At 42.8% G+C, this 14,160-nt stretch overlaps 1 protein-coding gene across 1 annotated transcript in view; it reads right to left on the bottom strand.

The window, feature by feature from the left end:
* Positions 1 to 13,696, bottom strand: part of LOC120808765 (voltage-dependent calcium channel subunit alpha-2/delta-1) — a 47,917-nt gene extending 34,221 nt beyond the window's left edge. The window contains exons 1-3 of the mRNA XM_078082555.1: positions 13,222 to 13,696; positions 6,993 to 7,074; positions 6,661 to 6,777 (exon numbers count right to left, since the gene is read on the bottom strand). Of these exons, the coding sequence (XP_077938681.1) occupies positions 6,661 to 6,777; positions 6,993 to 7,074; positions 13,222 to 13,310 (288 nt within the window). The 5' untranslated portion in view covers positions 13,311 to 13,696. The remainder of the gene's footprint in view (positions 1 to 6,660; positions 6,778 to 6,992; positions 7,075 to 13,221) is intronic.
* Between the last annotated feature and the right edge of the window lie 464 nt (positions 13,697 to 14,160).

Here is a 14,160-nt window from a genome sequence, read left to right as displayed (position 1 = left end):
CTCTGAACGGTTCATTACAGAGACACTGTGAGCTGTCGTCTGCCAACTGAAATTCTCATTTGAAACACACATTTATTACTAAAAAACATTTAGTTAAAAGCAAAACGCTTAAACGCTGCCAGTAGCGTGATCTTGCAGCTCATTAGTCTCCCTCGCACATGTTGTGACATAGATATCGCAGCTCCACACTGTAATGAGTCCGTTCTGTCACTGGATGACCACCGCAGGCCCGAGGAGAGCCCCCGCTCCCCTGCAGATGTAATGGGAGGGGGGGAGGGGGGGGGGGGGGGGGGGGGGTGAGGGACTGTGGATTGGCTCTATGGGCACAGGGCAGTGAATTGGTGTCAGGATCGAGGTGCTTCAGTGAGAAAAAGGAGCAAACAGCAAAAAGAACTAAATGGGAATCATGTAATCTAAAACGGGGCAAAGGCCGGTACTTATTGGTTACATGTTATTCCCACTTGGACATTAGAAGTGTCCAATGCCGCAACTTCTGGAAGGATCCTAACAGCCAAATAGGGCAAATGATGTGATCATGTATCTTCATGACGTCATACCACCACAGCTGTAGAGAGCAATGTCAGAGGAGGCCTGTGTGGTTGGTGCTTATTGACTGTTCTCACCCGGCTTAGTTGTCATTCTGCCAGGGCGGCCCGGCAGCCCACCATGCATTTAGTGAGAAAGCAGAGCACAGCTTAAAGGATGGACGAGGAAGATGAGACAAAGCTCTGCTAAACCTCACCGGGCCTCCCAGACACAGACAGCGCGTGTGTGTGTGTGTGTGTGTGTGAGCGATGCAGAGCACACTGCTTTCTCGCCCCGAAAACACAGCAATACACACACGAGTAGTAGCGGTGTAAAAGATCATTATCACCCACATCCAATCTCGTGTCTGCATTCATGAATGCTGGTTACCGTAAGGTAAGCGAGGACGAGTGAGTAAAACACTGTGGGAGGTGTAAAGGGTGAGTATGAGAAGCAGAAAAAAAAAGAGTAGCAAGAATATGGATGAGTAAAATATCAAAGTTATGAGTAGATTATTGAAACTCACTCGGATTGATCTCAGTGTTTGTTCTTGTCGTTAGAATTTAGCTCATGCGAATGAACGGTGGGATAATAAAGAGACATGTACACAAGGACAGTTTTTTTGGGGGGGGCTGACGGGGAAAGTGGGAGATGATTAAAGAAAAGATGTGAGATCGGCAGACAGAACATCAAGAGGGAACAGAAGGGACTTCAGAATGTGGGTAAGAGGGGGTGATACAAAAGAGCACAAAGTACGGTAATGAGGACAAAGGGAGAGATGGAAGACGTAGGTGAGAGGAGTGAGCACGGTACAAGACAACCAGAGGTCAGTAGAGATGAGAAGAGGTTGGTTTTCTATTGTAGTTTGGCAGAGAAAATAGACAAAAGTCAAAGGAGCTGAGCGCAGGATAGACTGGAAAAAGAGGAAAAAGAAAAGAGGAATCTGCAGCTCACGAAGCCCCCGAGAGATCCGCGCTGCTCCACATGACTTCTCTCAGAGGCCAAACCCTCTGATGGCAGCAGCAGCTCCGCAGGCTCTTTTGCTCTGATCTCAAAGAAGTGTGTATATCTACTGTCCACTTCACAGAATGTATATTCTGTTCGTTCGGTTAACCCCTCGTGCGGTGATCATGTTTTTGTTATTCAGCCAGTGTTCGTGGGTCTGGTGGACGAATTGTAGGTTAAAATACATTTACCTAATCCCAGTTACAAGGAATATAAACAACTAATATGGTTAATATTAGAGCTCTACGTTTGTTAGTTCACATTTATGAATTAAAGCACTATTCATTGATACAGGAAATCAATTATAATCAAGCCAAGAGTGGCACATAGGATACCGGGGACGTGACGGCTGAGTTTTTTGCCGTTTTCTGCATCCCACAGGGATTCTGTGTTCTTTGGAACGGAAAAACTCCAGCAAGGATAAAAAGAGGGCGTGTAATGGGTTTGGTAAATTTCTTTCTAACTCCAAAAACACGCCTTCCTTCTGATTATTATTAATTAATAATTCTTTAATACAATCTGGAATTTAAAAACTCTATAGAAGACTTGATGTCCTGCACATAAGTAACTGCCATACATATTGGCCCTGGTTGGATCCTCATCTCAGTGGCAGCGATGCGCTGTCGTTCATTTTTGGGGGCAAGAAGACCATTACATTACTTTTCACCATTTTATGAGATCCATATTTCTACACGTATCTAGCGGATGACTAAATGGAGCTGGCTGCTGACGGTCTGTTCTGGAGCTCGTCTTCATTCTGGAACTAGCGGAAGCTCAATCTCATCCTCTTCCTCAAAGTCACTGTCAGACTGAATTTTCTGAAATGTGATCCTCACATTCTGAAACCTCTTATATCATCATCAAATGGGTTACTCTCTTCTAAAACCAATTTCAAGGCCCTCTGAGCAGAGAATCTTTGATCAGTTGTGATAAGGCTATATTTATTGTGTCTCCTAATTTGCAGCTGGGATAGAGTGTAAGCAAATGAAGATTCATTCCCGCAGGACAGAGGATAAAACGTAGGAGATTGTGAGAACAGGAAGGTGTCGGTGCTTGACATTTTTAACAGTGTCCGGGAACGTAAGAGGAAGAACCACAAAACTGACAATCTCACACAAACTCACGCACACACACACATGCTGCGCTGTTGTGATCCAGCGAAGCAGCTTGGATTTCTCCTCAATGTATGTATAAGACTCTATATCGGCACGGCTCTGTTTCTCTGCCTATTACACACAAACACGCACACACACAAACACGCACACATAAACAATGAATGCAAACACGTGCAGACACCTCTTTACTATTTAATATGACCAGCGCTATGCGGAGATGGGAGGTCGGATAAAATCTGCTCTGGAGGCTGGAATATCTCTGATCGAGTCATAACCTGCGTTCATTACTTTGTTATGTCGCCACACACACACATGCACACACAAACACAAACACAGACATATGAAAACATATTAATGTCTCATCTTGTGCTCATTATTATAACATTGTGACAGAAGGCTACAGATTAATACAAATATGGTGCAACACCTGTGGCGTGAATACTATTTAACACATGCACAAATAAAACAGGATAACTATTTTACATAAAGATTTTTGAAGATGAGAAAAATATAAATCAAGTCAAATTCCTCTATGTGTAACATTTTTTTTTAAAACGAAGCATTATCCAGAGATAAATACTAGTAATTGATCGATATTGATGTTTAATATGCAGATAAGTCAAATGTTCCCATAATTAATTAATGACCGCTTTACAGAAGCCCTACATTCCACTGGTTTTTATTGATTACATTCCAGTAACGGCACGCACACAAACACAGACACACACATTCACATTACTGGGCCACCTGTGTCCTGCAGAGTTTTAGCCGTGCAGGTTGAGTTATTACACTAAGTAATGTTGTAGACTGTCTCATTAGTCACTGGACAGAGCCCTTCAGCCCAGGAGAGGAAAGGGAATTACAGTGACACACACACACACAGACACACTCACTTCTTGCAGATTAAAAAAGTAAACGGCATACCAGACATGGCTGCTGGTTGTTAGCAGCGACAGAGAGAGGTGGACTGAAGCTCTGAAGGATCAATAATTAAGGGTTTAATTACAGTGAACATGGACAGAAAGAAGCACAGAGCAGGCTGTGGATGGGGGAGGGAGAGATGTGTTGAAGTAATTGGATCTAGCCTCCAGCACATCGCAGCCTTTCACTATGTGGTCAACTTTCGAAAAACCTTTTCAGGGTCATCTCTCTCTCTCTCTCACTCTCTGGCCTCTAATCCCTTTGAAATGACTGAATCAAGAATCTGTTTAGCTTAGCTAGTTACAATATTGTCAAATTGCATCAGAAAAGGGGAAGAAAGCGTTTGTATTTACGCCGGTAAATACCTTTTGCAAATATTACGAAGCTCTTTTTTTAATAGCTAAGGTTTTCTTTTGCAGTGTAGTCCACAAACGTACTGCCAATGCTGGAATAGTAACTTTCCCTGAAATTCCTGATATTTTTTGCTGTTGAATTAGACTCTGAAGGGACATGGAAATGGATTTGTACAACAGCTAACAGGAACATGCTTTTGCTGAAATGACCTGCGAGTCTCCATTCACAACCCAGATTTTCTAAAGCCTTAAAAAGAGAGGCAAGATGCAGATGTCTAGTTTCTCTCTCAGACCCCTTGAATTAACATTTTAGGAATGGTTGATTATGATGTATTGGCAAGTAAGTGCTCTGAGTCGACATATATAGTGACTTAATTAACTTCCATACAGGAAGGTAAAGTAGCTGGGCATTTAAATAGTACCATGTGCGACCTCCGCCAAATTGAGATAAAGATAATTGAGATAAATATAAATATATCTTTCCTAACAGTGTGCAGCCAAGTTCTCATTAATAATGCATGTTACACTCTGTCACACACCTACTTATGGTAGTAGGATTAGACACCCATAGACGCACGCGCACACCTGTTTCACACCTGTTTCACACCTGTAGCTCGGTAAACTGGGGTCCTTGGTAGGACATCCAGCATGCAGAGTTATCAAAGGTCTGAGGGTCGGAGAGAGATGCAGATAAATTGCCTAAGCAAAGGGAGGATGAAAGTTTGAAGGTAGTTGAAAACAGAGGGGAAGTGGTTCAAGTGTCCTGATCTTGCAAATGGAATGAAGATTATCTGCCTGTATTCTGTCAGATTAACAAGCTGGTGTGAGTTTGCAGGTGTTTAGTGACTGCCCCCTGTGTACACTAGATGACCCCTAAAGTCCTAACTACTTGTATCCATTAAATTCAATGAATTTGCACAATTTTAACATTACCCCTTCTTCAATTCTACCCATCCACACAGCTCACATCCGATATCTTTGAGGTTACACACAGGTGAGAATGCAATGTGCGGCTGGTTGGACGGCCTGTCGGCATCGTGCCAGTTGACTCCACGGCCACCAATAAACGCTCACACAACCCTCACAAGCATCTTTCTTCTACGACTTACTGAAGCCATTTTCCTCCCTGCTGTGTACACATTTCATGGCACCAGTACTAGAAAAAATGATAAGAACACAGGTGTGTTTATTTAATATACACAAGACAGGCAATTTGGCAGGCGTTGTATTTATTTCCAATCATAATACTCTCTCCCTCTCTCTCCATTACTAATAAGACATCGAGGGTGTTGCCTTAAAAAGGTAGAATATGGGGTACTCTGAGGGCCTCGTGTACTCACACTTTTGCGTCCAACTTTGGGCGTATTTGTTTCCCCTTACAGATGAAGCAGCAATATTACAGGTACTGGAAGATACTCAAAAGATGCATCTCCCACTCAGCGTTCACATTCCATTGCAGAAGTTGTTGAGCTGTTTGCTACATTACAATGATTGGCATCAAGATCATTTCAAACAGTCACAGCACCAGCAGTCGGATAACCGCAGTCTGCACAGCACAAGTACTTCACACTTTGCTACCACTAATGCCCAACGTTGTTGTCGCTGAATTTTTTTATTTATTTATTGTTTTTACTTTGGCTGATCCAGGATGAAGGAGAGAAGGGGGCCCATGTGCGGTACAGTGGGCGGAGAAAGACGCTGATGAACTGCAGGTTTTGTGAAGACGACGTGAAGTGAACATCGCGCGCTATCCGCGGGTCGGCCGTGGCGCTGATAACGCTAGGTTTGCAAATGTACGTACATTAGGCACTGAGTAGATAAAAACAGCTCAAACTCTGGATATAGATGGGAATCTTTGACCCATTTCTCAATAGAAAAAGGCAAAAATCTATAATCAGGTTATCTTAAATTAAAATATATTATATGTATAACAATCTGCACACCAGATGCGCTACGTCTGCTGGGTTTGAACATATAGAATACCGTTTCTAAGTTATATATATATATATATCTCTGTCCAGGTGCTTGGTAGGTTTAGCTTAGGTCCACATCCATCCATCCATTGTCAAACTGCTTATCCTGCACACAGGGTCGCGGGGGGGCTGGAGTCCATCCCAGCCAACTTCGGGCGATAGACAGGGTTCACCCTGGATTGGTCGCCAGCCAATCGCAGGGCTACACAGAGACACACAACCATTCACACTCACATTCACACATCTACGGGCAATTTAAAGTCCCCAATTAACCTGATCCCCAGAGCATGTCTTTGGACTGTGGGACGAAGCCGGAGACAACCCATGCAGACACGGGGAGAACATGCAGACTCCACACAGAAAGGCCACTGGGCGGAATCGAACCCAGGACCTTCTTGCTGTGAGGCGACAGTGCAAACCACCACGCCACCGTGCCGCCCTGCTTAGGTCCACATAATGCCTTAAATTATTCAATTTGATTTGATGTTATGTCACAAGTTGTACCATTTCCAAAAAATGTGTAGTACCCAAGTTAAGGTTTTTTTTTGGCTGCTTTTCAGTACATTTGGCAGAGGACTGAACATGTGATTCACTCCATACACTTTCACTTTCACTGTACTAAATCAAGTCTACAATGTTGTGACAAGACGCAGCCAGAACAAATATTTCTGAAGCCCTTGTTAATGGAGCCATCATTCTGTTCAGCTATAAAACCCAAAGTAAAATTACAAAGTGACAGTTGGTTCCTCTAAGTGGAGTGAATTGTACCTCCAAGGCAGCAGACCTCTTCCGCAGCAGCTGTTCAATTTTCCGGGCGGCTCTTGCCACGAGCTCCTTTGCGTCATTTTGCTCCACAGTGTACAGGTGTTGGTTTTTTAGAAAAATCTAGACACAAAGAGAGAATAGAAACATGTACAACCAAACATAATTGATGATTTAACATTATTCATGTTTTAAAAATGTATTTTATTAAACAAAAACGTGAATATAACATGTAAAAAGAATGTTGCATCTTCATTGGTGTATTTATTGTAGTTTCATAGCGGTTTTAAAGGTTCAAAAAAGTTTCTTTTACAATTAACACATTTGTTGTGTATTACCTGAGTGAGGCTTTGTCCAGCTGTCGCCGAGTCTGCCAGGGTTACAAGCTCTTTCTGCATCTGTTCAACCCACACTTTAATCCTAGAGAACAAGGCAGGAGCACACAATTAACCTTAAACGTATCTCAGGTATAAACAGTTTGGAATACGAGTATCATCTAAGAAGACCACCTAGATGTATAAAATAAAAGGCGGCTAAATAGTATCACTGTGGGAGATCGAGCAAAAACAATGTCCCATCAATCAATACAATTACTTTCTGAGTATTCAAAAGGATGTCAACCAAATTCGATAAGTGTCAGCCAACGTTGTGACTGGTGACACTGAGGTTGCCGGGACTGACGAGCTCGGGGGAAATCAGCTCCAGCTTTCTAGTGTCACACTGGATTATACTGTCCTTTCATCCATCTCCAATCATATTGTCCAACCAGTATGAGCTCACAGCCGGTGTTATAATGTACTGAAGTACTAATTTGCGCTGTGTATCCTCCCTCTACAGCGGCTGTGGATGCAGATAGACGAGGGAAGAATGTCAAAGACCAAAGACATTATGCATTAAGTGACACGGTGACCATTACATCTAAAGGTGCATCTGGTTTGAGAGGCTAGCGCGATCAAAATACTTGTGTGCATGTGGATGCATTAATTCTCCATATACACTGTTAGCATGAACATACACACAGGCACACTAAGAAAATCCATTAATATTGTATGGCAATGATAACAGGTTGCCATGGCTTACAGATGCTGTCATTTACATGCATGAACACTATTGCAGACTCAGTTGAAATCCTCCCCAATGGCAAAGAAAAATATCATACTGACACCCAGAAAATATTCCTCATGTATACAGTTATCTGTTATTTTATAGGTTTAATCAAACAATTTTTCACTCTTGCTAGATAGTAGTTGAATTAGCTAAATGTATTTCATAAGATATTGAGAGACTGCCAGTTCCCTTCCATTCTCTGTTCACATCTGTTTTTGATTTCTTACCCTCAATTTAAAGGTATTTTAGTGAACCTTTGACGACTGAGTTTGCAATGCCTGCAGTATTGACAAGTCAGTTGTGAGTTTGAGTTCATGTGATTGTGCGTGTGTGTTTCCAGGGACTTGACATTCAGAGAAGCACAGGGCCATCCATCCAGATTTTAGCTTCTGTGAATTCCAGTGATAACGGCGCAAATCTCTATATCAAAAACCCCTCAGGTGTTAACAGATGCATGAGATGAGAACCCGGTCCGAGGTTCAGTATGTATGAGTGATTTCTTCTGCACGTCCAATATGGGTGAGATCCACTTCTATTTATAATATTTGCGCTCATTTAGCTTGTTAGCATGCAGTGAGAGACAATTAAAAGTAAAAAATACCTTTTTTGTGAACGATTGTGTGACGCCCACCAATGTGTGTTAATGCATTTCATGTACAGCAAGCATGTTTTTACATGGTGCAGAGTTGAGAATTGTATGAATATGTTGATGAGTGACAGCACTGTATATAATATGCATTCTGTTGTATACACCTGTAGCCAACAGTGTTCACCTGCCACTTTACTTTGCCCCGGGGGCGGGCTCTACGACAGGAGAATCCACTTAAAGACCTAAGATAAATAAAATGTAATAATGTATAAGAAGATGATTTACGACATGTTGCCATGTTGTTTTTGCTGGGAACAGGAGTAAAGTTGCCATGTCTCACATATCTATCCAATTTGTAGAAACTACCTGTTTACATGCCATCATTCAGCACTTGTGACATTTGGGGTCAACTCCCAATCTCATTTAATTGGCCTTAAACGGTCAAACATATTGTGCAGAGACATGGGAGATCATTAACATTAACACATTAACTCCCGGTCCTTAGATCTAACATTTCTAAGCATCCTTTGAGCTCCCAGCCTGGTTTATTGGCGATAAACACCATAAGGTGATGCCTTTCATCCCGTCATGGTGGATCTACGTGAAGTCAGATCAACACTTGAATGTAATGTATCTAAGTTCAGCTCTTCCCATACGTAAATATCAATGTTTACCCTATGATTATAACACGGGGGCGTCCCCGCCCACCCTGAAATCACCCCCACCCCTTGAAAAAGTGGGGAATTAAAAAAAGATATATATCTTTTTTTTTTTTTTTTTCTTTGTATTATTTGTTTTTGCAAGGTAGAACGATTTTACATGGACATTTTCATTTTAAATCTGTACAGACAGACTTTACAGACTGAAAAGCACCTGCACATTAAATCCTCTTATTTGTTTAAAGTTTCTGCACAAATAAAAGTGCCATATTCAACAATACACCACTTTTGAATTAATTACTAATCACGATTCAAAATTGTAATCTTTGCCCAGCACTAATAAACTAATAAAGGTGATTTATAGTTATCAATATGTTATTACCACCACACTTTTAGAGGTATGCTCTTTTTAATGGCTAAAATACCATTGGGGTTTAAGAGATGCCTAAAGAGTAATACTGTAAAGCTGAGCTACTGCTTTTTTCTGCTCTGGTTGCTTGCTTTGATTACTACAGCCTCTGGTATCGTGCTAGATAATTAAACACATATAAAAATGCACATACAAATGGCAACTGGGTCAGACACCGGCCTAGATTGTTTTTCAGCCACAGGAAGAGCAAAGGAGAGCAAAACAGACAGAGAAACGGAGAGACAATGCAGGAGAGAGACAGATGTGGTGAAGTCATAACTTTGGCACGAGATTAATGAGCTGGCCCGTAGTGTGTATCTCGGTGGCCGGCTGGGTTAAACTACAGTCTAATTATCCATCATTACTGAGGGAAGACAGAAGTCCATTCAGCGAAGCAGAATAAGGCATGGAAACACCAAAAGCAATGAACCACCACTCGAACAACAGAGCTATTCCGGATCGTAAGCGGATGCATCCAAATGTAGTCAATTCATTTTAATTTCTTTTACGTCTCACAATCAGTCACACTCCAACGAAAAACATCTTATTTGACAGGAATATTGCAGCATTATTGAGGTATATTACACTCAAATCCCATTTGTGGTATCTAACCATGCAGAGATACAGTGTCACAAAATTAGAGAAGATGAATTTGGGGGTGATTAGATGATCCAAGCGGTAGATTCTTCTCATTTATAACGCGTTAACGTAGCAATCCATTAAGGTCGGCAATGATTTTATCATACGTTAACGGCATTTCATTTACCAGACAGTAAATAGTACTAAGAGCGTAAAGTACTACTTAAAGCGTTACGCAGCGTTGATGTCAGCCCACTAGCTGCCCAAACAACCAGTGGCGAGAGACTTCTGAAGACTACGTTGCACGAACCAACGCAAGTGTCACGCCGTGGGTTCGTTCCCTGTTTTATTTAGTAGTTTCCCGCCTCTTATGTCCCAGAGTTAACTTCATCCTTCTCCTGTGGGTGATTGTCTGCCATGCCCTTGATTGTTTCCTCCTGTGTCCAATCACCTGCCCCTTCCCAGTGTATTAAAACCATGAGTGTCCCTTGTCTCTGGTTGGTTTATTCTGTCACGAGGAAAGTCCAGGACCTCAGACACAAGGATTCAAACGCAGATTGTAAAAGCAAAACCACTTTATTAAATGAAAATCAAAAAGGCCTTGGGGAAAAACACGGACCAGGAACACGAGCAAACAAACTGTCTCACCGACATAGACAGGACAATCAGGGACGTAGGAAACTCAATGAACCGACAAGAGACGAGGGACACACGCGGTTTAGATAGACTGGGAAGGTGATTGGACGCGGAAGGAAACAATTAGGGACACGGGAGACAATCACCTACAGGAGAAACCACAAGGGCCGGAAGTTCAGTTAACCCAGGCGCACGTGAGGCAGGAAACTACAAAATAAAACATATAAACCCACACCGGGACCACATTAAGACTGAAGCGTCCTTAGAGTCGCAACGAGCCTCCCCCAATGCGCACCGGCGAGAGGAGAATACATGAGTTGTATGAAACGGCGTTTAGACAGCAGTCTGAAGTACAACATCTGCACCGTGTGAAAGGTGGTTTCCACTTGCAGGTCATATTGTTCAGAAGATGGTTAAGGTTAATTAGCATCTGGCATCATCATCTTAGCAACTGGCTCGGTGAAGCGGAGTCAGAAAAAAGTGGACGTTAAAAGTCAGGGATGAGTGTCGTTTAGGTTTTTTCCGATACCGGTGCAAAAAGTCAAGAACAATGGATGAAATTAAAGGTTTTTTTTATTGCCAAGGCAAATCCTTTTCTTCATATTGAACCATATCTTAACCGTTTGAACAACACTGTAAATATAAATAACATAAAAATACATGGCTTCAAACAACATCTTCAAACTTTTTAACTTCAAACTATGAACAATATATTAAAGGTTTATAGTTTACGGTGTAATTACACTATTAACCCTCTGTAAGAGCCAGATAGTGTATATATTGGTTCATTAGAATTTGGGGTATATTAATCATTTCATTTTAGATGTATGCTCATTGTGCAGGAACTACAGATATGTAACATATAATGAAAAGCATTTATGTCACATTGATTTTTCATTCTTTTTTGTCTTAATTTATTTACGTCATGATTGCACCAGGTGCCACTCAGAAGAGCGGCTTTGGGCCATGAGAGCGTATCGTTTTCTACCGTGTAGTTAAAGCTTTGCTGAGTAAAATAAAGACGACAAGAATCAAACAATCTCCTGTCATTCGCGTGAGGAAATGAAGTCACGTGTCTGCAACTCAATGCGGATAATGACAAACAACATGGAAAAACGCCGCTACGCCCTCAGACCCCGTCTGGTACGGGAGAGGAGGGGATGGGAATGGGGAGTGGCCGTTGCGGACTCACGCTGTGTCCGCCGTTGGCCGCGTGCTCACCTGTATGCGCTCACATGTCTGATATGCGCGCGCTAGTGTCTGCCTGTGTCCATCGGAAATCTGCGTTGTGTTTCGGTACGGAAGATACCGGTCGTACCAATATGGCACCGGTTCTCGGTACCCAACCGTAGTTAAAAGTTAATTTTGTCATTGTGTAACTGCTCAACCTGCATCACTGGAAGTGTTTTTTTTCTTTGACTGAGATTCAAAGGGAATCCACAATCTTTACAGACTGGAAAGTCTTTTTTTGTGCTAGACCACTTTACCTCCCTCTAACAGGGGCCCTTAGTACTGTGCATTATGCTGTTCCCTGATAAAAACACAAATGTTTCTTCTGTTCAGAACAAAAAAGAAAAACAATTTATATACTCTATGTTAACTTGCTGTTCCTCCGAGAGTGCCTGTTGTTCCGATAACATTCCAAATAAAAGCGTGCAAAACAATAACTTTTAGCGTATTATTTTGCGCAACAAGCGATTAATCGCTGTTAATCACCAAAAATCATGCGATTAATAGGGTTACATTTGTTTTCACGTTTCAAATTTTGGATTCAAGTACAAATATTATAAATTAGATACAGGTAACTGTACAAATGTACCAACATATTGGATTTTAACTCTTCATTGACACTCGGATAAAGTATTCTAGGTCCCATTAAACAAATGTGGGGGGTTGCATTAGTGCTGCAATTAAAACTTTTTACCCATGCAGATCTAAAATGTGGTTCATGTTTAAAAACATGCATATTTATATCTATGTACCACTCAGATTGATGAGTTATATGGTGAATACACTTATTTGGTCACAAAATCATGTTTAGTGGCTCCTAATATGGTCACATGAACGTTCATGTGAACAATCCTAAACGTGAACTGGCTTTCAAGCTTTGTATGGGATCACTCATCATGGCAGTTAACACATTGTTTTAAGAATGAATCATAGAATTGCTTTGCCACCCTGGAGAAGAACATGTATCATTACTGGGGAATGAATATCACAAGGCTAGACTGGATTCTTCCAAATGATTCGGTGTCACAGACTAGAGGCAACATTTGTCATTTTACAAGAAGGAACGGGACCAGGGACTCCTCGACAACTTCCCAAAGCTCCGCGGCCAGACTGCCCCGATCTGCTGTAACGGTTCATCCAGAGTGAAGCTTCAACATGCCCACTGGTGCACGAATGAACCGACCTGCCCATCCCACTCCCACTGGAAACGCCAGCACACTGCGAGGGGCTCATTAACCCCTAGGCCACTTGTCTCCTAACAACGAGCTCTTGGAAGGAACTCTGCAGACCGCAACAGCAGCTGCTCTGCACGGGATTACAGAAGGGGGAGGTTCGGGGGGGGGGGGGGGGGTACTTACATGAGCTCTGTCGGGAACTCCGATGCCAAATAGCCGTCCTGCCACAACAGCACCAGAAACACCCAGGCTCCAACCCTGTAGGTATCCATTGTAACCAAAAAAAAAAAAGAGAAGAAGTGGAAAAAGGAGGGGGGTGGGCCGGGGATGGGGGGTGGGAGGGAGATAGGAGGGGGGCGACGGGAATTCTCCGACGCGCGTCAACACCGAATGCGCTCCGCTGCGCTCCCGCTGAGCCGCCGGTGAGGGGGGAGCGGTGTGCGGCGGCAGCGCGAGCGGCGGGCAGTCCGTCGCTTCCCCTCTGAGGTTAACGAACCCTGGCGCCTGTAATCTGCCCGGCCGGCCACCCGGCGCTCTAACAGGTACCGAAGCGGCGGGATTTCTTTCTCTTCCTCTCCCTCAGTCTGTCTCTCTCTCCCTTTCTCTCTCTCTCTCCCTCTCACTCACTCGCACCTCTAACACTCCACCCTCCTTCTCTTTAACCATAGGGGGAGGGGGGGGGGGGGGGGGGGCGGTGGGGGTCACAGAGACCGGTGTTTTTTTTTATCTTCTAATATGACTTTACCTAATGCAATCTAGAATCTTTTTCCATTTGTGTGTAGCCTATTATCTATAATAGTGTTAGCGTGATATTTCAAAATAAAAGACTTTTACAGTATTTTTGTTTTCCTTCCCTCAAGGTGTAGTCATTCCCCCTTTGATTTGATTTTTGCCTCCCCGTAAAGAAACACCTGCCATGAGGAGGTTTTGACACAGGGACCACACACACACACACACACACACACACACACACACACACACACACACACACAGGCGCACGCTGAATACAGATGTGGGCTTGACTCTTTAAAGCGCCCTACAACCTTTCAATTCCCCTCAACCTGGAGAGGTGGGAGAATTTACTGGCTTTGATAGCACACTCTTTTGCCACTCGCTATCAGT

The sequence above is a fragment of the Gasterosteus aculeatus genome, chromosome X (assembly GCF_964276395.1).
Source record: "Gasterosteus aculeatus chromosome X, fGasAcu3.hap1.1, whole genome shotgun sequence".
NCBI classification, from domain to species: domain Eukaryota; kingdom Metazoa; phylum Chordata; class Actinopteri; order Perciformes; family Gasterosteidae; genus Gasterosteus; species Gasterosteus aculeatus.
The sequence above is the reverse complement of the archived record's forward strand: the minus strand, read 5'-3'. Positions and strand labels throughout refer to the sequence as shown.